At 46.8% G+C, this 25,159-nt stretch overlaps 1 protein-coding gene and 1 long non-coding RNA gene across 3 annotated transcripts in view; one reads left to right on the top strand and one right to left on the bottom strand.

Moving 5' to 3' along the window:
• The window catches only part of RAF1 (Raf-1 proto-oncogene, serine/threonine kinase), a 95,919-nt gene that overhangs the window by 17,647 nt on the left and 53,113 nt on the right, over positions 1-25,159 (bottom strand). Inside the window, exons 3-10 of one of the 2 annotated variants that reach the window (XM_073574266.1) lie at positions 25,109-25,159; positions 20,256-20,355; positions 17,969-18,126; positions 16,677-16,763; positions 15,766-15,919; positions 14,300-14,327; positions 12,206-12,312; positions 11,864-11,981 (exon numbers count right to left, since the gene is read on the bottom strand). The exon at positions 25,109-25,159 is cut by the window's right edge and continues 62 nt beyond it. In XM_073574266.1, coding sequence (XP_073430367.1) covers positions 11,864-11,981; positions 12,206-12,312; positions 14,300-14,327; positions 15,766-15,919; positions 16,677-16,763; positions 17,969-18,126; positions 20,256-20,355; positions 25,109-25,159 — 803 coding nt within the window. Of the gene's footprint in view, positions 1-11,863; positions 11,982-12,205; positions 12,313-14,299; positions 14,328-15,765; positions 15,920-16,676; positions 16,767-17,968; positions 18,127-20,255; positions 20,356-25,108 lie in introns of both variants that reach the window. The other variant, XM_073574265.1, reaches the window with a different exon arrangement.
• On the top strand, positions 1,381-18,126 carry LOC141088262 (uncharacterized). Its single transcript, XR_012231875.1, has 2 exons — positions 1,381-1,469; positions 16,068-18,126. It is a non-coding gene; the product is annotated as an uncharacterized lncRNA (long non-coding RNA).

Consider the following 25,159-nt stretch of genomic DNA (forward strand, 5'->3'; position numbering starts at 1 on the left):
CGGAGCCTCAGAGAAACAACGGAGCGGCGGTCGACCGTGTGCTGATGAGTTTTGCATTGGGGATAAAAGTTCCTCGTTCAGCCGATCTGCGCAGTTCCTGGTGGTCAGACCCTCGCTGATCATTACGTTATCAGACTTGTTGTCACCAGATAACGCCTTTTAATTCACAAAATTTAGGACAAACCAACAGGACCACCAGACGCGCTCTCTCCCCCCTCTCAAAGCAGGCAGGCGTTAGCCAACTAACGTCACCCCCTTATTCGCAGCCTTCAGTTGTGAGGGGTCTCTGAACATGTACAGAGCGTCTGCAGGCGAGAAAAGGAGCATTACAGGCTGCCGCAAACCAGAACATTTATTTAGGAGGGACCCCTTAATGCACCATAATGAAATGTGTGTCCAAAAGACTTAGGAAGTTTTTTTTTTATTATCAATGTGGACCATTTTCCTTTCCACATTTTCGTAGATCATCCTATTACCTGTGATCACATCCATCAGGCATCCAGGGCTGTGGAGTCGGTAAGCCAAACCTGCGACTCCGACTCCTCAATTTCCCTTACACCGACTCCGACTCCAACTCCGACTCCGACTCCACGACTCCGACTCCCACACATATTGCTTATATTTAAGTGAAAAATTTATTGTAGTACAATGTGAACCTCAGACATTTAATCATTTTTATGATCCAATAATCAAGATATTTAGATAGAACAGAATATATATTGGTGTACTACCCGGTTTTCATTCTTTTTGGTACAGATACGATATGGATAGACAGATATGGATAAATGGATAGATAGAGCAGATTTCTAATCTGCTTTTGCTATTGAAAACATTATCTATGAGCTCAAAAACCTTTCAGGTGATGCGGTTTTTTAAAAAGATGATCAGCTTTTGCAGCTGAAAAACGTATCCTCAAAAAACACAGGAAAAACGCTGTGTGTGAATGTAGCCTTAGATCAGGAATAGAACAGCCATTTATAGGACATTTCATAACTTTCCCAAACTCCTATGAAAAAATATTCAGCACATCCTGCATTGAATTACTGTACCCAATTTATTATATATTTTAGGAGTCGGAGTCGGTCCATTTTATACCGACTCCAACTCCACCAAAATGAGCACCGACTCAGACTCCACGACTCCGACTCCACAGCCCTGCAGGCATCTCCATACATTTGTCGGCCTATTAAACACTTTTTACTTTTCTATCACCATTGATTCCGATGCACAAAGATTTTTGAGGCGGCGCAGACACGGAGTTAATGTGTCCGCTGGAACGGTCGTCAGGTTCTCCATTTCCTTGTCAAGTCTGAATGTGTATGATGTAATTCCCACTTCGAAGGCAACACCCAAAGTTACAGTCATCGGCCAAAACTTTTTACTTTTCTCTCTGCATGCGAAGAAGTATAACTATGTAACCTGATGGGGGAAGTGGCAAATATCAGCAGGAACGAGACAAACCAGACAAGGTAAAAGTAACAAATACTTGCAGCCGCTTCCAAAATCCTTTTCTATAGGATATATAGGACAGTGGTGCACAATTTTTTTTTTTTTTTTCACCTTGGAGGGCTGTGTTCATTAGATGATCACTAGAGACAATCTATGCACAGAAATCATAGAAGCCAAATTGCGACAAAGACAGATATATGGTCATTAACTGGTTAATCTGATCAGTAGGCGTTGGGCACAAGGACAGGTGTACAATATCCGCTGATCACGCACACGTCCTTGCAGGTATCTCTAGAAGTGATGCCACCGCTGCTGCTCACCTCCTTGATACGGAAGCAGCCGGATAATTCCTTAATGGTAGTCCGTCACCCCCCCAAACAGAAATGTAACTATTTAGACATTCATATAGGGATATAGCCCTATAAAAACCATAGTGGTAGTCGAGATTTGATTAATTTACTTTTATGCAAAACACTGGAGGGGCCTTGGTGCACCCTTGTTGTGGCCAAGGGCTCAGTGCCCTGTTCCACCCCTTCAATTAGGTGACATCCTCTGCCGCTCCTTTTACAGTGAATGACAGCGCTCGTTTCGGTGCGCTGCCTGATCTAAACCCCGACCCTTGCACACACCAACACTGCAGGAACTGAGAGCACAGACACAGTGGCAGTGAGCGGGGCAGATTTCTCATCCCTCTCCTATGAGCACTGGCCGCTCGTTGCACATGGGGTTACAAAATTTGGAGCAAAAAAAAAAAAAAAAAAAGCATGAAAAGCTAAATGAGAGCGGCACTCCCCACCAGTAGGTGAAAAGAGCAGCACTTTATTGTGGTCGAGACAAAGAGGTAAGTGACAGCCGCTTCGCGTAAACTACGCTTCTTCAGGCTAATGATCACAAAGCAGCGGGCGGCCGATGCCGACAGGAGAGTGGGGGGATGAGAATACGTACAAATGTCAGTGTGTGCTCACTCTTGTGTGGTGGACGCTCACTGCACACAGAATCACAGCAGTGAGTGTGCACGCACTGCAGTGACTGTATGCATGGCTGGGAATTTAGATCAAAGCGAGCGCTGTCCATAAGAAAATGTATGGAGGATGGTAATTGAGGGAGCAGAGCGGTGCACCGAGCCCTTGGCCAAGAAGGGTGAACTAAAGACCCCATTTACATAAGTTTTTTTTTTACTAAAATCTACAGTTCCAGCATGAGCCAAGTTCCCTATATGAATGTCTAAATAGTTTTATTTCAGCTTCAGGGGGTGATAGACTCTCTTTAAAGCTGTCCAAACAGCACAAAACTGAAGAAGCTGCAGCAAGATAAAAATGAACGAGCGTTGTTGAGACCAGGCTGCGGATCATCCGATGACCGGGTGAGATGATCTTTAGCGTCGTGCAAAAAAAAAAAAAATATCATTCTCAGCAGTGCATTGTCCAATGCAAACAGGACTCACATTGCCAAGAACTATGGCAGTCTATGTGCGTTGAGCAATCTAGTATAGATCTAGTATGGATCACTTCTCATGTGTGGGCAAGTCACTGCCTCCTGCAAGATCAGCACACTCTACTTCTGCTGCTAAAATGTCGCTCCTTCATAAATGAGGACTTCTCCGACCAGCAGGCGCTCTGTGGTTTCCATGAGATGTTGTGCTTGTCCTGAACCAGTCCAAGCCTCGTACACATCCGCGTCTACAGCTGTTACTGAGGTGGTTTCTTGGCCGACTATTTACTTGTAACATCTGTTAGTCGTCTGCGGGTGGGACGCACAGAGCAGCCTGTGTCTGCGCGCTGATGACGTCCGTTACAATCAACAGTTGATCTGGAATGATGAGTTTGGACACGCATGAATTCTCCACCTGTAAGTTATTGGTGCTCTGACAATACACACGCCGCCGTGATTAACACGTGAATGTGGACGGCCGTCACGCTTCAGCCAGCGCACATTAATTCACCTCCAGAGCACTCTACAGTCACGTTCCTCTGCACAATAAGAACCAGGGGCAATATAAAGAGCTTTGAACGTACCCAAGTGCCTTACTCACCCACTCCAGGTCCATTGCAGAGTCTCCGCCTCTGCAACAGGTGCCCTTCACCGTCAGCAACCAAAAACTGAGCATGGCAGCTCTGCTGGAGTTGGACAAGTTGCTATGCTCACTGATGGGCTGCGGCGCTGAGGACTTGAGCTCAGCGATACAAATGAGAGACACTGGTGGTAGCAGCGGCGGAGATTCGACATAAGACCTGGGGAGGGTGTGTGAATACAAATTTGTTTTCTTTCAAAGAAACTATTGCCAAAGGACATGAGCTTTCTGATACCACAAAACCCCTTTAATATTTGGCATTTAAAGGGGTTCTCTACTCACTGTCACTTCCCTCTGCGAGTGAAAGACGCCCAATAACAGCTGCTTGATTGACATGCGAGCCCTGCAGCCAATGTCATGTGAACCCCGGGGCAGAAATTGCTGACTTGTTGTCACCAGATAACGCCTTTTAATTCACAAAATTTAGGACAAACCAACAGGACCACCAGACGCGCTCTCTCCCCCCTCTCACAGCAGACAGGTGTTAGCCGACTACCGTCACCCCCTTAATCGCAGCCTTCAGTTCTGGGGGTCTCTGAACATGTATAGAGCGTCTGCAGGCAGGAAAAGGAGAATTACAGGCTGTCTCACTGGTGGAGCATATAAATATTAGTTATTTTACAATGGGGACTACTTCATTTAAAAAGGAGTTTTCCAAGTAGTGGACAACTCTATCCCTAAAAGTAACGTATAAAAATCAATTTGCTGCTACAACACGTTTTGGTCTGAGCCCAAGCTTTATTGATTAAATTGGAATTTTGTTCGGATTGCCCGATAGCCGAAGTCTCTGAACGGGCTCCACTGAAATGGGCAAAGCTTGGCGGGATGCTCATCACATTCATCAAAAATGCCAGCGCTTTGTACACCAGAAATGCTACTCCAGTCACTGACTATAGTAGTATTTCTGGCACAGTGCACGCCACTTCGAAGAGGTGCAGAGATCATTAAGTGGTGTGTGCTTCTTGATGAATTCAGCAAAGTTTATTTCAGCAAGACTGGCATCGCCCGATTGTGCGTCAAGTTATTTGTGATGAAACGGCCCCGATGTTCTTTTGACTAGCCACATGAACAAAGACCAAACCCAACATGTATACAAACATTTACTGCTCATGCTCAGATTTGGGTAAAGGAAGAACGAGGAGGAGGTGAGCTGTGATGCAACGCAATTCCGCAACGGTGTTTTTGTTTATTTTATTTTTTTTAACGACAACACTAAACTTAGGGAAAACACATACTTTTTCTTATAGTTTAGGTTGTGAGATAAAAAAATGGAAAATACGTTCTTAAAAAAGTGCTTGTGTCACCATTTTCAGGAGACCTGTAACGTTCTCACATTTTGGCCTGCAGAGTAGTTTCAGGACTTTTTTTTTTTTTTTTTTTTTTTTTTGAGTAGCATACTTCAAATTTTATTGATACGATTGTGGAGTTTTGATCGTTTCTTATTGCATTTCTATGGCAGTGTTGCGGCAAATAAAAAAACAGGATTTTTGGGTTGCTTACCGTAAAATCTGTTTCTCGGAGCCTTCATTGGGGGACACAGAGACCTTGGGTGTATGCTGCTGCCACTAGGAGGCTGACACTATGCACAAAAAAAGGTTAGCTCCTCCTCCGCAGTGTACACCCCACCGACCGGCAGAGAATTCCTCAATTAGTGAGAAAGCAGTAGGAGAAGTAACAGAATAGGTTGACAACATAAACAACTCAACTGTAACCATTCAACCAAAGTAAGAACAGGAGCTGTAAAACATGGGAGGGTGCTGTGTCCCCCAATGAAGGCTCCGAGAAACAGATTTTACGGTAAGCAACCCAAAAATCCTGTTTTCTCGTTCGCCTTATTGGGGGACACAGAGACCTTGGGACGTCCCAAAGCAGTCCCTGGGGTGGGAAACAAACTTCCATCAGGCCAGTGGACTCACCACCGCGGCCTGCAGAATCCGTCTACCTAGGCTGGCGTCCGCCGAAGCGTAGGTGTGGACTCTGTAGAATTTCACAAACGTGTGAACCGATGACCATGTCTGTGGCGCACCGCCCAGGAGGCACCCACTGCTCGAGTAGAGTGGGCCCTGATACCCGGAGGGGCTCCGCGACGCTTAACACGGTAGGCTTCCAGGATAGCCGATCTGATCCAGCGAGCAATGGTGGCTTTTGACGCCGGGTGACCTTTCCACGCTCCATCAGGGATAATGAAAAGAGACTGTCTTTCGCAAGGAAGTCGTCCTAGACAGAGACTCTTACCGCCCTAACCAGGTCCAGCTTGTTCAAGGACAGCTCTCGGGGATGAGTTGGATTCGGACAAAAGGACGGTAGCACGATATCCTCGTTGAGGTGAAACGAGGACACCACCTTCGGAAGGAACGAGGGCGGAGGCCGCAGAACTACCTTATCCTGGTGGAGAACCAGAAAGGGAGAGAGGCACGAAAGAGCTGCCAATTCCGACACGCGCCGGACGGAGGTGATGGCCACCAGAAAGGCTACCTTCCAAGAAAGGAGAGAAAGGGAAATATCCCTGAGGGGTTCAAAGGGCGGACCTTGCAGAACCTCAAGAACCAGATTAAGATCCCATGGATCCACGGGCGCCCGGTACGGCGGGACCGTGTGAGCCACGCCCTGAAGAAAGGTCTTAACCTGAGGACGGGAAGCCAGCGTTTTCTGAAACAGAATGGACAGCACCGAAACTTGACCCTTCAGGGAACTGAGGGCAAGCCCCGCATCCAATCCTGCCTGAAGAAACGCTAGGACTGAAGGGAGCGAAAAGGACATGGGCGCGACGTCATTGGTCTCACACCAAGTGAAATAGGCATTCCAAGTACGGTAGTAAATCTTGGAAGATGATGGCTTTCTGGCTCGGATCATGGTCTGAATTACGTGGTCGGAAAATCCTGCTCGTCTCAGAACCTCGGTCTCAACAGCCACGCCGTTAAATTGAGCGGCCGAGAATTGGGGTGGCAAATCGGACCCTGAGACAGCAGATCTGTTCTGTCTCAAAGCTTCCAGGGGGCGTCCGCGAGAAGGTTGACAATGTCCACGAACCAAGACCTTCTGGGCCAATTCGGGGCGATGAGAATGACCGGAAGTCCTTCTGCCTTGATGATCTTCAACAGCTTGGGAAGAAGAGGCAGAGGAGGGAACAGGTAGGGAAGTTCGAACTGGGACCAAGGAACAGCCAGGGCGTCGGCCCCCACTGCCAGAGGGTCCCGAGACCTGGACACGAATTGTGGGACTTTCCTGTTGAGGCAAGACGCCATGAGGTCTACATCCGGGGTTCCCCACCGAAGGCAGAGCAGATGAAACACTTCCGGATGTAGGGACCATTCTCCCGCCGCGAGACCCTCGCGGCTGAGAAAGTCGGCGGCCCAGTTGTCTACGCCGGGAATGTGAACCGCGGAAATTGTCGGAACGGAAATCTCCGCCCAACGAAGAATCTTGGACACCTCCGCCAGGGCTGAGACACTCCGTGTTCCCCCTTGGCGGTTGACATATGCCACCGCTGTGGCGTTGTCTGTCTGAATCCGTACCGGCAGTCCCTTGAGGAGCCTTTCCCAGTGGACCAGAGCAAGATGGATCGCTCGAATCTCCAGAACGTTGATCGGCAGCGCTGATTCCCGATCCGACCATCGACCCTGAACAGTGTGGTTGCGGAACACAGCACGCCAACCGAGGAGACTGGCATCTGTGGTTACTATCTGCCAGTGAATGGGAAGGAAGGATCGACCCGATAAAATGAGAGGTGACGACAACCACCAGTTGAGAGACCGCTTGATCCGGTAAGAAAAATGGACAGGGCGATCCAGGGACCGAGGCTACCTGTTCCACTTCGACAGAATGGCCTGCTGGAGAGGCCTGGCGTGAAATTGGGCAAAGGGAACTGCCTCTATCGCCGCCACCATCTTTCCCAGGACCCTCATGGCTGTACGGAGGGATGGGAATCGCGAGGTCTGCAGCGATCGTACTTCCTGCTGCAGAGAGAGAATCTTTTCTTGTGGGAGAAAGACCCTTGACCGACGAGTGTCGAACAGAAGACCTAGAAAGACCAGGCGTTGGGTAGGAACCAGACAGGACTTTTTCCTGTTGACGATCCACCCGAAATTGGAAAGAGTGTCCAGGACGATTGACAAACTTTGGTGAGCCTGATGGAATGAGGGAGCCTTGATCAGAATATCGTCTAGGTACGGGAAAAGAACGAGGCCTCTGACTCTCAACAAAGCCATCAACGCAGCCATGATCTTCGTGAAGACTCTGGGAGCGGTGGCAAGACCGAAGGGCAGTGCGACAAACTGGTAGTGGTGCTGTCGAATCGCAAAGCGCAGGAACTTCTGATGTCCGGAGAAAATTGGAACATGTAAATAGGCGTCTTGGATGTCTATTGAGCACATGAATTCCTGCTCCTCCATGGAGGCGATGACCGAGCGAAGCGACTCCATGCGGAAGTGGCGAAGGCGGACCCTCTTGTTGAGCAGCTAGAGATCCAAGATGGGTCGAACTGCGCCGTCTTTTTTCGGCACTACAAACAGGTTGGAGTAGAACCCCATGAAGCGCTCCGATTCGGGAACGGGCACAATCACCCCGGAACTGAGGAGAGCGGCGATAGCCGTAGAGAACCCCGGGATCAAGGCTGGATCCTTTGGAGGCCGGGATTCGAAGAAACGATCCCGTGGGAGAGAGACGAACTCTATCTTGTATCCTGAGGATACGACCTCCCTGACCCAGGCGTCCTCCACGGCGGCCAGCCAAACGTCCCTGAAGGAAAGAAGTCGACCTCCCAATTGGAAAGGCCCCTCGCGTGCCCGATGATAGTCATGCTGAAGTAGACCGTCCAGATCTAGACGGTCTGCCCTGGGAGGAGTGGGGTCGCCAGGAAGGAGTGGGTCTGAAGGAAACTTACTTTCTCTCCTGGCGAGCCTGCGGTCTCTGTTGGCTGGAGGAGTTGTCCGCCGTATTGAAACGGCGGAAAGTCCGAAAGGGTCGAAACTGACGCCTTAGTGGGGGTCTGCGAGGCTTGGACTGAGGGAGGAGTGAGCTCGTGCCTCCGGTGGCGTCCTTAATAATCTGGTCCAATTGGGACCCAAAGAGGCGCACCCCCTGAAAAGGTAGGTTAGTGAGGGACTTTTTAGAAGACAAGTCCGCTTGCCATGCCTTTAGCCAAATTGTACGTCGAATTGCAACAACGTTGCTTGACGCCTGAACTGCACAGGATGCAGCATCCAAGGAAGCGGAGAGAAGATAGTCCCCAGCATGGGAGATCTGATTGGTGAGATCGGCCAAATGCTCCGGTTGCGCCTTATCTAAGATACCCTGCCGAAGGTCGTCTGCCCACGTGGCTATGGCCTTTGCTGCCCAGGATGAAGCAAAGATTGGACACACCGCCGCTGAAGCTGCTTCAAAGGCAGACTTCGCCAGGGATTCTATAATCCTGTCATTAGAATCCTTTAGGGACGCCACGCCTGAAAGCGGGAGAACCGTGTTATTGGATAGCCTGGACACGGGCGGATCGACCGAGGGAGAGGCCGACCAGTTGTCCGTGAGCTCGTTAGCAAATGGGTAGAGTATGCCGAGACGTTTTCCTCTTTGAAAGCGTCTGGTCGGATCCTCTCTTTCCTTGGTAAAAATTTTCCCAAACTCGGAATGGAAAGGAAAAACCCTGGAGGGAGTTTCTGCCCGTCTGAACGAAACCTCCTGATCTGAGGATTTCGCAGGGGAGTCAGCAATATCGAAGGTATGATGGATCGCAGCAATGAGGTCCTGCACTGTGACCTTCATGCTTGCATCCTGGTCTGAATCCAGCTCTAAAATCCCCTCAGATGACCAGTCCGAAAGCGCTTCCCCTGACTCGGGAGAGGAGGCCCGAGAGGGAGGCTGGTGAGAAGGGCTATGTGGTGAGATGGGACTAGGAGAGGATTCCGGCTGGGAATCTTGCCTGGGTCTTTTGCGACTACCGCTGGCTGATTCAGATGGAACAATTTGGGACCTGCTTGGCCCTGCTGAAGAGTCCAGGGGCAACTTATCAAGAACGGCTACCAGGGACTGAGACACCCTGGTGAGGTCTGCCACTGATTGAGATAGCGAGGAGGCCCAGCCAGGCATGGGGGGCTCACTCTCACCTGGGGCCGCAGATGGCTCCTGGACGGCGTCAGGCTGAACTGGATTGCTACAATCCAGGCAGAGGGGAGTGGACTGGCCTGAGGGAAGTTTGCGATTGCACGAAGAACATGCAAAGTACTTGACTAAAGTGCAGGGGGGGGCGGTAGAGCGGGTACGATCAGACTTAGAGTTAGACATAGTGAAAAGCTGAGGTAATGCCGGAAGGTTGGGGGACAGAGGGCGGAGAAGGGTCAGTCTGCAGTGCAGAGCTACTCACGGTCCGGTGTCCCCAGAAGCGATGCTCTGCGACCTGTCAGTGGATGCAGGTCAGAGCGAAATCCGGCCGACAGACCTCCTGAAAAAACCATCTGGAGAAGATGCTATCCAGTGAGGAGCTGGTGCACGGCTAACAGGCTGGGAAAATGGCGCCTTCCTGAGAAAAAGCGCGCGTTCAGGAGAGGGAGGGCGGAGCACCACGCAGGTTTAACAATTCACCGCCCTCTAGCCAATAACAGGCTGGGCAGGTGAAGGACAGGCGGTGGGAGGGCCTGGGAAGAGCGGGAGAGAAGCCCGCTTAGAAGAAAGGGGCGGGGGGCGTGGCCGCGACGCAGCGGTAGGCCCGAACTGAAGCCGGGGCCTAAATTAGTTGCGGCGGCCGCCTGTCAGCAGGGGGTCGGCGCGGAGGTCCGAAAAAGTGGGACGCCGCAGTCGCAAGCCGCTCCCAATGGGAAAAAACCCTGTGCTCCCTGTCCCCAGAAAGGGGGGAGGGAAGGGGGGGATGCCCAGCAACATTGAGCTGCCTATAGCCTTGTGGCGACTGCGAGCGACCGCAGCGCCTACAACCGGGGTTCCCCTGTGACCATTGAAGAGGCGACCGTCGGGAATGGGCAGCCAGGTAAATAAATAAAAAAAATAAAAAATACTCACCCATCCACGATCCGTTACTGTCTGAAGAAGTCTTGCGTCTCATCCAACCGACAGGCTCTGGTAGGCGAGTGGGAGGGAGACTGGCGACAAGGACCCCTGGAGTCGCTGGCACGTCATGGTGTCGGCGTCCGTCTGGCTGGTCCTGCCGCGGAGAACTGCAAGGATACGGGGTGGCAGTACACGCCGTACTTGCAGACTCCATGTGGGAGTACAGATGTGACTGTTCACACTGTATCCCTCCGGGAACCTGAAAAGGAACGACGCACAACGAGGTAGATATGGGTCTAATGAAAGACCCGTGTCCACCTCCTACTGACACTAAGCTAAACTGAGGAATTCTCTGCCGGTCGGTGGGGTGTACACTGCGGTGGAGGAGCTAACCTTTTTTTTGTGCATAGTGTCAGCCTCCTAGTGGCAGCAGCATACACCCAAGGTCTCTGTGTCCCCCAATAAGGCGAACGAGAAATTCAAATTTCTATATTTAAAAAAACAAACAAAAAAAACCAAAAAAAAAAACCACACAACTACTTTTTACTTTAGACCTAAAAGACTTCAATCTGCGATCATTCGATCACTGATGATATCCTGCATTTTGTGGTGTGTATTTGAACATGTTTTTATAGCTTGAAAACTGGATTATCAAAATTTAGCCAAATAAAATCTAGACCTTCAGTAACTGCAGCTTTGATTAACGCAGCTAAAAAAAAATAAAAGCTTGGTAGGGCTACGTGCACATGACGTTTTTAATCCGCCAGCGGATCTATCAGAAAGGCGGTAACTTTTTCTCCCCCATTAAATGGCTCTGCTGGCGGATTTTCGGTCGTTTTCACGTCGGCGTCTTTTTTCCTATATCTACTATGATATAGAACCTGATATTTCGTTTTTCAAACCCTCAGGCGGTTAAAAGAAAGATCATGATCTGGAACATATCATTTCAACACTGGTGTGCGTTCTATCCCATTTTTTGTGCTGCCGAATCTACCTGAAAGACGCTGTGTGGCAAACTGAATATATTACTGGATGCGGCATATGATTGTGACCAGAAGATAGACTTAAAGGTCTGGAGAGTTAATATATCTTCACCAATCCACTAACTGGTAACTGATAGCACATTGCGGTCGGACCGCTACAGACTCCACCGATTGACAGAATGCAACCAGCATGTCCATGCTCGAGCACCGCTCCATTTTATCAACGGGGTCATCTTGCCCATTAACCACTAGTTGTTATTACCCATCGGGTGGATGGGGAAAACTAGGAACTCTCCATAACCAGAGTAGCCCTGATGGAAAGGTTAGCAGCAATATTTTTTACTCCAGAACCCCATTCAGTGCTTACCGTGCCATTTGCCTTTGTATACAGTCCCAAACGATCCTGATCCTATTCTGGAGGACAGCATTACCTCGCTTGCCTCTATTTCCCAGTAGTAACTGGAATCTCTTTGCCCACGGGAGCGCTGTAAAAATAAAACTAGATTACATATGTGACTTCGGTAACTCTATAGCTGATCACCTCCATAAATTGATAGACTCGATTACTGGTGCTGCCTGCATCTGTGCCACCCCCGAACCAGGGCCGCCCGCCACCTTAGAATCCAGTTCACACCTGGGTCCTCATGGCAGCTACAAGGACACTTATGTTATTCCACAAACATGTCCAAAGCCTTCCACAAACACTCACTATTTTATTTTTCTCCTGGCTACTGGACACCGCAGATTTTTCTCTATGCGTCGGAGCTGGAGTTTTGGACTGGGACCATCCTGTCGGACTCATGTTATTTGGGCTCCCTGACAATGAAAAGGAAAAATATTAGCACAGGACAGGAAAAGGAAAAATATTAGCACAGGACAGGAAAAGGAAAAATATTAGCACAGGACAGGAAAAGGAAAAACACATTCCACAATCATAACTACTACTAACGACCTACTTACAGCAAAAGCAAACGGACAATACTCTATACTCCTCCTTCTAGACCTGTCCTCTGCTTTCGACACAGTTGACCACTGCCTCCTACTACAGATCCTCTCCTCCTTTGGCATCAAAGACCTCGCCCTATCCTGGATCTCCTCAAACCACACATTCAGCGTCTCCCACTCCCACACTACCTCCTCATCCCACCCTCTCTCCGTTGGAGTCCCCCAAGGCTCTGTTCTAGGACCACTACTCTTCTCAATTTATACCCTTGGCCAACTCAAAGTCCCACGGATTCCATTACCACCTTTATGCTGACGACACTCAGATCTACCTCTCTGGCCCAGACGTCACCTCTCTGCTGCCCAGAATCCTGGCGTGTCTATCAGCCATATCCTCCTTCTCCTCTCGCTTCCTCAAGCTTAATATGGACAAATCTGAACTCATCATCTTTCCTCCATCTCACAGATCCTCCTTACCTGACCTATCACATCACACTTTCCCCAGTACCGGAAGTCCGCTGCCTCGGAGTAACCCTTGACTCTGCCCTGTCCTTCAAACCGCACATCCAAGCTCTTTCTACCTCCTGTTGCCTCCAGCTCAATAATATTTCCAGAATCCGTCCCTTCCTCAACCCTCAATCTATTAAAATGCTTGTGCATGCCCTCATCATCTCCCGCCTCGACTACTGCAATATCCTTTTCTGTGGTCTCCCTGCTACCCTCGCACCTCTCCAGTCCATCCTTAAAGGGAATCTGTCACCCCTTTTTTGAGATCATATAATGATATCATTCAATTGTGTGTCACGTACGGATTCTCTTAGTACTTTTGCTTCCCCCTGACCCCGCACCTTTCATGCATAAATACCTTTTTTATATCGGTTCAGTTGTATGTAAACTGCCGCTGTCCGGTCCGATGGGCGGGGCTTATTCACCTGCTCCCCCCTCCCTGTCTTGCTCTACACAAGAAGAAATGCGTAGAGCAAGACAGGGAGGGGGGAGCAGGTCAATAAGCCCCGCCCAGCGGACCGGACAGCGGCAGTTTACATACATCTGAACCGATATAAAAAAGGTATTTACGCATGAAAGGTGCGGGGTCAGGGGGAAGCAAAAGTACTAAGAGAATCCTTATGTGACACACAACTGAATGATATCATTATATGATATCTCAAAAAAGGGGTGACAGATTCCCTTTAACTCTGCTGCCTGACAAATTCATCTCTCTCCTCGCTACTCCTCCGCTTCTCCCCTCTGCAAATCTCTTCACTGGCTCCCATTCCCACAGCGTATCCAGTTCAAATTACTAATACTGACCTACAAGGCCATCTATAACCTGTCTCCCCCATATGTCTCAACTAATCTCCCGATACCTTCCCTCACGTAATCTTTGGTCCTCCCAAGACCTTCTCTTCTCCACACTTATTCGCTCCTCACCCAACCGCCTCCAAGACTTCTCCCGAATAGCCCCTATTCTCTGGAATTCTTTGCCCCCACATGTCCGGCTATCAACCACATTCGGATCCTTCAGACGGAACCTGAAAACCCACCTCTTCAAGAAAGCCTACAGCCTGCAATGACCCCCGCTGCCTCCTCACCACTACTGGAGATAGCACCTCAACCAACACCGGAACTGCTGCAACCCCCCTACCTACTGTCTCCTTCCCCACTATCCTGTAGCATGCAAGCCCGAAAGGGCAGGGTTCTCTCTCCCCTCTGTATCAGTCTGTGATTGGTAGTTTGTTTACTGTAAGTGAGATCTGTAATTTGTATGTAACCCCTTCTCATGTACAGCACCATGGAATCAATGGTGCTATATAAATAGATGATGATGATAATTACAACAACTAGACAAGGATTCTCTTACCTGATTCACTATGTGTCCTTACAGCATCCTGCAACACAAAGCACGGAGTTATCAATACAAGTCCCCGAGAGGACAGCAAATGGAGGTGGTCTGATAGCTGGCAACAAGAACGGCATGCAACGCGGCACCGGCGCACGTAGAAATGAAGAACTCTAACAGTTCAAGATCATTTACAAAAAAATACTGACGGCGCCACATGTCCTTTAAACCCTTTTTTGTTAAACAGCTCAGGTTAGACGCTGCACACTGCATGCTGTAGCAGTAGAAGGCTCGGTCACGTTTATCCTCCTCGTCCATCGCCCCAGCTATATTATGGGATGTATATGGAGCAGTACACCATGCAAGACCAGAGAGATTCGACGAGTGGAGAACCAAAAAACAGGTCAGTCAAAATGTGATACTACAACAGGCTGGACATGGGCATTACTCTGCTAAGTTGGCTTCTCCGGTGCCAAATAAAAAGTCTCCAGTCGACAAAACATTCAGACACGGCCATGATTAGAAACGACACAAACAAGCTATTAAAAAGACCAGAAAGTCACAGACGGTCAATCCCGAGCGACACTACAAGAACCAAAGCCACAAATACCTACTCTGCCCCACAAACAAAAACGTCTGGATCTGGACCTTGGAGAAGTATTGAGCCAGTTATTCTAGCCAGAGGAAATGAAAGATGAAAATAAGAAAAACAGAAGGCGCTACATAAAAGAAGAAGTAAAAGTCGGACTTTAGTGTAAGATACCCCATAGATTAAGGTCGGCAAATTCGGGGAACCAGCTATTGTCTTTTGGATGTTCGCCAACATTCATTTGGCCTATGTTATCATAATAAAAAAAAGATCAGACATGATAAATTTCAAGATGCCCAATTCTTTATTCTCACGGAAAATAAGCCACTGTCGGATGTGTCTGACAGACATGTACTCCCCTCTCCCCATTCAGAACGTGCATATGTATAGGGAGGTTGAGAGGGATAGCAGTCAGCCATTGAAGACAAATGACCAGAGTGGTATGGTAGTACAAGATCAGAAAAGCCCAATGCCTTCTCCTAGAAACTGTGCCGCATGCCCACTTAATCAGGTATGGATGAGCTGCCATACAAGGCCACTAGAAAAGGGACTGTCCAGTCTAAAAGGAGAAACATCTGCAGTCTCAATGTGACTGCCAAATCAAGTCAGGGAGCAATATGCCCACTGTTATGATTCCCAGTGTGCGAAGTCACATGCCAACTAGAACAGGACCACAAATCACATATATCGCACACCAGCACGGGGAATCACGACACACTGCCACCATTCTTTTTCTTCTTAGACTGTACAGCGCCTTTAAAAGTAATGTTTTTATGGAGCAAAACAGCCATGTCTTCATATTAATATTTATATTATTGCAGTACCAACTTGGCTCTATTTATGAATGCCACGTAAGAAATGGGAGGGAAAAAAAAAAAAAAAAAAAAAAAAGTATTACCTCAATCATTCTGCTGTCCACGGGCAGCGTCGTGCTGACCATGTGCACGTTGGGGGTGGACGTGGACCTTTGTCTCTGAGAAAGGGAGCACTCTGACGATGGACTGGGCGTCGTGAAGTTGAAGGCGTGAGGTGTAGAATATCTGTGCTGGGAGCTGGATGAAACGAAAAGGACACGTAGCATAACCCAATGACCACAAGGACGGATTCTGAATACCAACAGGGGGCACTACAGACAGTTGTTTTTTTGTTTTTTTTTAAGGAAAGCTAATCAGTATACTTAATTTTTTTTTTTATCCCCAGGGAGCACGGAAGACTGACGAAGGAGACGGCGGCTCACTGCGAGAGGAGAAGACCCTCTAGGGAAGAAAAGTCAAGAGGGAGCCAACGTGACCGGCAGGAAGTAACGGATGCTAAACCCCTAGCCCAGAAGCTGATGGCAGGAGAATCAGGCTATGTTCACACCTTTTGTGCAAAGTCAAAAATTGTCTTTTTTCGCTGTTTTTGGGACTTTTTATATGCAAAAAATTAACTGGAGTATAAGAAGTCACTCCGGAGGGGAACAGTAGCACATTTGTAGCAAAAAGCGAAAGCATTTGGAAAAGTAAACCAAAAAAAAAAAAAAAGATAGGTGGACACATAGAAGACTTAAAAAAAGGTACCAATGGAAAAAAGAATTGGTGCAAATTAAAAAAAAAAAGGAAAAAAAAACATCAAGTCTGCAAAAAACAAGCGCGACTACAATAATGAATGGGGCCCGGTGACTATGAATATGAGTAGGTTATAAAGGTGCCAATAACGCAAGATAAATAGTATTCTATGTACAGAAGAATTAGGGATGCCCCTAGCCAGAATGGATCTAAAATCGCTGTGCTTTCTAACAATCACACGCAGAGGACGGAGGTGATGTACCTTGTACCACGGACTGATTCTCGCATCCGTCGCATCGATGGTAATGAAGGCGTGCTGCCATCTAGGTTGTTTGGGTTAGGAAACAATCTGCTAAGAGACAGAACACAGCGCCACAGCATGAGAGAGTATGTTATCACTACGCATTTCAGATTACTGAAAAATTAAAAAGGAGGAAAAAAAAATAACCACCACAATATGGTGAGAAATAATCGGTAAACATCTCTCTCATTGATATCACATTTTTGGTAGTTTTAATAAAATCGTTAAACTATTATCTACCTTTACCCATCCCATAGATCACAGCCTAGTTTCTAAAGCTCCTCTACAGAACTTTATTTAAAGGGATTAGTTCACCAGGTTTTCCCCACCTAATCTGAAAGAAGCATAATGAATGACAGGGACCCAGATTCCAGTAATGTGTAACTTATAGGGCTGCTTTCTGTAGTTTTGATAAACTCGCTGTTATCAGCAGGAGTACATTAATAGAGGACTAGGCGTCTGGTGCCATGTAGTCCTTCTGTTCTGTGTAACCCCGCCCCCACCACTGATTGGCAGCTTTCTGCTTATGCGCAGTGCACACAGCTCCAATCAGCGGCGTGGTATATACAGAGCTCAGCATTCAGAGAACTGTTAGTATTGCAGTGATTTTTTTTTTGATTTTTTTTAATCAAAACCACAGCAAGCAGCCTAGTAAGTGACACAGTGGGGCAGTAAAAAAAAAACTTGACAGACTTATGCCAGGACTACAGACAAGACTCTCACTCACTGAGAAGCAAAAAACTGGGGAGCTTATATTGGGAGCTTATATTGAAAGCTTTTTTTTTTTTTTTTTTTTTTACGGTGGCGAGGGCTTGGAGTTGACACAGATTTACACGGAGGTCTGGGTGGTCTTCGAGTAGACAGGGTTAAACAAAAAGATAAACAGGGACTGATGACAGATTCCACACAGTCTGATGGAGTGGTGAACATGTGATAGAAATTAATGAGCTAATTATTTACATTCGCGATACAAGCCGCGCTGGCGCTGCTCCCCTCGGCCTCCTTTCCATCCCAGCATGATGAAAGCCTCAGGTAATGAGTTGGACGGAGGCCGTGTTTATGCCCTTTTGCTCATCCCGCTGTCATTTCATTTTACAATAACTTTGTTTAAAAATAGAATAAACTGGTTCATCCAGATGTTTCCCCAAGTACCGGAATTTCTACTCATCCCATTAGGAGGACGGACAGTTTCCAAGCTGCGCCATCATGAAGCCGATACTAGAAGGAGCGCACCCGGTGCGCCGCTCACTCACAGTAGCTGCCGGATGTTGCTCCAGTCCACGCACATGGTCGGGACCTTGGTACTGCAGTGCTCGTGAAACTTGTACCCACACGTCTGACACCGGAAGCCGTTCAGAAGAAATTTCTGGCAGATGTCACAGAAGGCCAACTTCAAGAAGGTCTTTCGTACCTGGAAAAAAAATAAATAAATGCAGATCAGCCAAAGCCTTCACCATATTAAATTTCAGATGATGCAAATCGAATTTTTAGAAATTTGTTTAGCTAAAGTGGCAGAGAAAAAAAAATACCCATAGGATCTCAATTGCAGCCGGGAGTTGTTCCTCATTGCAGTCATTACATCACATGGTATAACGAAAATAAGCAGGAGAGCCTGTATGAAAGCAGAGGCAGGGAATGCAGCAGCCATTTATGGCAAATCTGGATAGTGAGAGGACGTCACAGCTCACAGATTAGTCAGAGAAATGGGGAGAGAAAGGTATAAAACACTGAATAAAGTACAGGAGTGCAGATTAGGGTGATTGACGGACAATAATACATATATAGGTGAGTCATTTTGTTGCTGGTTTACTAAGATTTACCTATACATGTAAGATCAATGACGGTATCAAGTCTGTGCTAAAGAGCTTGAAATAGGTTGGAAACAGCCCTAGGAGACTACAGAGTATCATACACCTTTTATTTCACGCTGCAGCCATTTCAACATGAAAAATTGGTCTGCTTTAAAAGTTTAGCACAGTTTGTCACCTATAGCTTCTGTGCTGCAGGGTCTATTGTTAGCTGCAGAATGAGTTACCGGAGAATCAGTCAGCGAGAATGTTCTGTTGGTCTTATGGGGAAAAATTATAAATCTTATAAAGAACCATTCTGATGCTGAAACGCGTTGGGACAATAATGAACCAGTCTGGAACCCAAAAGACCTCTCATATACCGCGGTGCAGCCCGTTAAATGTGATATCGTCCTCCTGTATTGTAAATCTTATTTGTCATTTTCTGAGCTCCTCTCTGCTGATTTATGGCCACAGACCACAAAGTTAAAGTGCGCAGGCAGAACAAAAAGCCTGTAAAAGCCAAATGGTGCAACATGTGTTATGAAACCCAATTGCTTGCACATAATGCACCACCATTATGTTCCCGTCACTTCTCCAGCACTACGTGCAGACACAGACAAACAAGCCAGTGACCATATAGTAAGAGGCCCCATAGAAGGGCTTTGCGGACCGCATGCGACTCCAGGGGGCTGCAGGTTGTGCGCCCCTGATGGATACCCATCTACTGATACCACCCATCTGAACGTGTTGGGTGCTGTAGAACATGAGAAGTGACAGACAGTGGTTGACGACAGATATGTGACTTTTCACTTTAGAAAACTCCCCATTATTGACTTTTCAGGTCACCAGTTGTTTGTCACGAGTGGAACCATGTAGGTCTTTAGGGAGAAATTTGGAGTAAAATCTGGAGCCAAGGTCAGTAATGACTGCATGGGTTCCTGACTCTCCTTCGACAATTGATGCCAAGGAATGCCGAAAAGAATCACTTTCTTCCAGACAGAGGTATCTTGCAGCAGCTTACTCTCCTCTCCCCACTGAAAACACATGTAGGATCAGACAAGACCATATTGGATATACTGGAGCGGTACTGTTGGCCAAACGCTGTGCAAAATATATGGGCTCCTTAAAGAAGCCATCCTCCTCCTCCCATCAAAGTTTTTTTCCTCTTAATATATTGCAGTCACCATATTATATGGCACTGTGTACTTACAATTGCTCATTTTGCCTTTCTACCCAGATAATTGTTGTTCTTTTCTCTGCTCTACATAGAAACAGGAAGTCTCTTGTCCCTCCATTTATCTTTCCCCGCTTCAACTCCTGACCCAGCTGTTCCCTCCTCCCCCTGCCAGGGTCTTTTGCAGTGACTCATGACTCATACAGGGAAAATTGACCTCCTGTTTCCACATAGAACATAGAAGGAATCAGCTAGTCAGTTATCACGTGATGTCATAGACCCAATGGAAAAAAGGAGAATTATCTGGGTAGAAAGGCAAAATGAGCAATTGTAAGCACGCTTCTGCCTACTTGTTATTTGTCAGCCTTATAGGAACTGTGCAGTATTTGCAGAGGAGAACATAAATTATAGGAAAGACAACAACCAAACAGGAATATAACATAATATATATATATATATATATATATATATATATTTTATCTCTCTCAACAAACTGATTGTTAATGCAAATAAAATAAACGAGTAACAGATGAAAAAATAAAAACAGGATACAAATAAAGACATCATGAAACTTACAAAATTATGGGTTGTGAGTGGGACATGATCCAAGAACTCCACTTGCAGCTCTGCCCCTATTAATGACATGGCGTCGGTGCTCCAGTCCAGCCGCTGTTTTCTGATGGAATGTACAATGCATTAAAACATGACACAAAGAAAGGAAAAATGCCACAAATGAGAACGCAAAAGGTAAGGCACTATGGAGCAGGAGCAAACGTAGGACAGGAAAAGGGAAGAAGGACTTTCTTTATCTTCACATTGCGGTTTTATAAGATCTCAATGAGTTCGGCCAACGGCCTAACGTGTATGGAGACACCGGACAAGTGATGGTCAGGAGAGATGTCCCATTTCTGACTGCTGATCGCATTGTTCTCCTGGAGAGAAGGTGCCGGCCAACATGTCAACTAGCGGCGCTCTCATAGAAAACACGAGCACTCGGCCGAACGAGAGCTCCTGTGTAAGAAAGAAAAATAGTTCGGCCAACAGCCAACCAATGTCTATGGCCAGCCAACCGCCAAAGTCCAGGGCACTTGCATCATCCTCACCAAAGCCTCCCAGGGATGAGATCTCTTGCTTTCCACCACCAAAAGCCTTCCATAGTCAAAGCCACTAGCCACCTGTTTCGCCAAGTCTCCCATGGTCAAGGCCGCTTTTACTAACCCTCCAAGCTTCCGAATGCCTCTCAACCCAATCCTTCTGGGGTCCTAGTTGATTCTCCTCTACCCCCAGTCTCACAGGGAAGGTCCAACCTCTATACTTATATAATTTTTTTTGGTCAACACTGACTTCTCAAGACTGACATTTTGCACGCCAGTCTGGATGAAGACGCCGGTTGAGTCGACGATTATCAGGGGCGAAAACGTAAACACCCATAGAAAAGTATGGTGGTGGAGGCCCAGGCGCTTGAAGGAAACATTTGCATCTTTATTTCTAGGTGGCATAACTTTGGAATTGAGGGGCACAAAAGAGGGAGAAAAAAAACACACACTTTTTTCCAAAATCGGGGGATCAGCACTGATTGGAAGAGCTACCATGTTTAAATATAAATGAAAAATATGTAAAATCAGCAAAACGTCCTCTTTAAGCTTTGCTCAATTTTCGAAAGTTGGTGGGGCTGGAGTAAAAACAGCAGGTGATGTGCAAAAAAACTTTTACAACATTGAAAGAAGTTTTAACCTCTTTACGACCTATAACATATATACACGTCATAGGTTGTACATTTCCCTTTGATGCGGGCTTCAGTGGTGAGCCTACATCTCTTCAGGCATGTGACAGCTGATTTGATCAGATGTCATGTGCCCCTAACAGTCACGAGGGGGAAATTGTGAACCACCCGCGGCTGTTAACTAGTTAAATGCCGCTGTCTACAGTATCTCTGACAATAGCATTTAACTCGCACCTACCGGAAGCATGTCACTAATCCCGCCCCTCGGAGGCCCTGTCACATGATTGCATGGCGCCAATGGGTTAGCATGACAACCTGGAATCTACAGGATACCCCTGTGATTGTCATTCTTGATCTGCTATGAGCGCCGCCCGGTGGCTGGCGTTCACAGCAGCTGAAGATTAGCTGAAACACTGCTATGTGTTGCACAAGCATTCAGATGATCAGTTTCAAGTGTCCTAAGGAAACTGTCCTGTCGAAGCCAGGAAAAAAAACAAAAAAACACATACATACATACATACATACATACATACATACAAAATCTATCTATCCACTGCTCAAAAAAATAAAGGTTAGACTTAAACAGAAAATAACTCCAAGTAAATCAAACTTCTGTGAAATCAAACTGTCCATTAGGAAGTAACACTGACTGACCATCAATTTCACATGCTGTTGTGCAAATGGAATAGACAACAGAAGGAAATTATTGGCAATTATCAAGACACCCTCAATAAAGGAGTGGTTCTGCAGGTGGGGACCACAGACCACATCTTAGTACCAATGCTTTCTGGCTGTTTTGGTCACTTTTGAATGTTGGTTGTGCTCTCACACTCGTGGTAGCATGAGACGGACTCTACAACCCACACAAGTGGCTCGGGTAGTGCAGCTCATCCAGGATGGCACATCAATGCGAGCTGTGGCAAGAAGGTTTGCTGTGTCTGTCAGCATAGTGTCCAGAGGCACTACCAGGAGACAGGGCAGTACACCAGGAGACCTGGAGGGGGCCGTAGGAGGAAAACAACCCAGGAGAAGGACCGCTACCTCAGCGGTCACAAATGTGCATGTGTCTGCACAAAAGGTTAGAAACAGACTCCATGAGGATGACCTGATTGCCCAACATCCACAGATGGGGGTTGTGCTCACAGCCCAACACCGCCAGAATTAGTTTTTCTTGTTGGCAGCCGCAACACTGCAATAACGGGAAATCAAAACACCGTATCTAACCAGAAATGGCATCAATAAAAATGTCAGCTTGGCGCGCAAAGAATAAGCCTTTACCAGCCCCAGATAACGAAAAATGGAGACGCTACGGGTCTCAGAAAATGGAGCCATTTTTTGTTCTTTTTAAATTTAAAAACAACCCAGACATGTTTGGCGTCTGCAAACTCATAATGACCTGGAGAATCATAATGGCAGGTCAGTTATAGCATTTAGTGATCTTGCTGGAAAAAAAAACAAAAAAACACAATTATGGAATTGCACTTAATTTTGCAATTTCACCGCAGTTTAATTTTTTTTTTGCCTGTTTTTCAGTACATGATATGGTAAAACCAATGGTGTCATTCCAAAGTACAACTCTTCCTGCAAAAAACAAGACCTCAAATGGCCATATTGATAGAAAAAAAATTTTTTTTAAAAAGTTATGGCTCTGGGAGGAAGGGGAGCAAAAAAACGGAAATGCAAAAATGGAAGATCCCAAGGTCATGAAGAAGTTAAGCCAGAAAACTTAAAAAAAAAAAAAAAAAAAAAAAAAAACACTTGCGGAATCATGGCCTGTGTTAATTTTAGAGTAACTAGGTCAGGGGAAAAAAAAATCATACTTTTTTCATTTTTAGAAGCAATCACTTGATCACCCGGACGGTCTGCGGCGCTGTCTGTACTCCGCACCCAGCGCTCCATTTTTCCGGTACACTTTCCTACAGCTCATCATCGTTGTTACATTAGATACAAGGAAACAAAAAAAAACTGTTCTGTATTAATGCCGTCGTATGAAGCCATAAATAGATTCAAAGCGTGGCCCGGGGCACAGTACTAGATTTATGGGCTCCGCGCACACAGCCGTCCTGGCCCGCGTACACACCTCAGGTTCTATTTGAGCATTTCAATGGAATATTTGGAACGGCCGAGCTACAAAGTCATTATATCTGTTGGCTGACAAACACAGCCGGCTCACAGATCCCACAGGAATAAGTTTCGTGACTTGTCCCCACCTACAGAAACTTGGTATCTGATTACCTCAACCATAACAAAGCTTGCACTGGGAAACGTCCCAGCAACTGCAGCCAGGCTGAGCGAGCGCACGCTGGGAGGGAATAATGCAGTGCCCAGCAGATACTCCGCGCCACTTAGAAGCAGAGACGTGGCGGCACAATTTATATTACGGCTGGTGACACGCTTGACCAGGTAAAGAACAGATCCATCAGAATCCTGCTCTCCCTCCCTTCTCTCAGGGTTCCTTCTCATTTAGACCCGCCATACACAGCCTTTAAAACAACCGCCGATCTACACCCAAGCCGTTCGGTGGCCTATTTAAGACAGGGCGACCACGCTCCTATGAGCACAGGGCAATCGATAATATAGCGACTGGAGTGATAGAACGTTCTCGGCAGCACAATCTGCTTACACAGTGATGTGCTACCGATTTGCTCTTTTGTAGGGTGGGTGAGGACCGATCTGTTTAGACAGGCTGATAACTGGAAATGAAGGGCTCCTTTAAATGCTAGTTTATTATATGCCTGTTAAATGGGCATTTAGAGATAGCAGCAGGAAGGCGATTGCACTCCGAGCTGCACTGGAGAGAGGGAAAGCATCTAAGGTTTTATGGAGGGCAGAGAAAATTTGCAGACAAGGAGGAAAGCATAAGAGGATAAATAATTGCTGTTCTTTTTCTGTGCTCATAGCTGAAAGCAAGGTAGAACAGAAGTACCGTGGATACACACAGACCTCACATCCAGCCTGTATTACAGAGAGAGACACTCCCAGAAAAGAGAAACTTGAGTTAGGCTGCAAAACTGGATATTGGGGTGGAAAATAAAATGAAGGTATGAAATTTGCAGACTGAAACTTAGTAAAGGTTGCCACTGACTTGCAGAAAAAAAAAAAACAACAACTTTATATGTCAAAATCTCCAGTGCCTTAACAACTAACTAATCCAAGAAGGTGATTATTTAAAGATTAAAGAGTTGTCCCGTGAAGAGCATTTATCACTAATGACTGAGCAGATCGCTGTATGCATGTGTGATCACTGGGGATATGGCTGCCGAGACCACCCCACACCTATCCCTGAAAGCTCCTGTGTGAATGGAGCAGTAATGACCACCCCTGTGAACAGTATGTGGCTCAGTGGTCGCACATGCTCAGCAGAGCATCATTCATACGAGGGATGTAGGAATCTCGGCTTTCTTGATAGATTTAGTTCCCAGCAGTTGGATCCCCAACGATCACACACTGTAAATAAAGAGTTGCTTATAGGGAAACTACAGTAAATGCTTTTTGGGGATGAGGGATCATATTTGGTTCTGTTACGATAGCCAACGCATTTCGAGGCTTCCTTACAGGTGTCAAAGTTTGCAGATTAAAGTCTAAGTCAATATTTAAGCGTTAGTCCTGTGTGTTTTTAATTCAGGATTATAAAAAAAAAAAAAAAACACACACACACACACACAACACAATCCTGTACATTCCGAACTTATAATCAGCTTCTTACCCTTTAGGATCTAACACAAGACGGAAAACAGCACAGCACTCGGGCTGGAGG

Source organism: Dendrobates tinctorius, unplaced genomic scaffold (genome assembly GCF_039654945.1).
Source record: "Dendrobates tinctorius isolate UK_male_01 unplaced genomic scaffold, ASM3965494v1 ptg000038l, whole genome shotgun sequence".
Classification (NCBI taxonomy): Eukaryota; Metazoa; Chordata; class Amphibia; order Anura; family Dendrobatidae; genus Dendrobates; species Dendrobates tinctorius.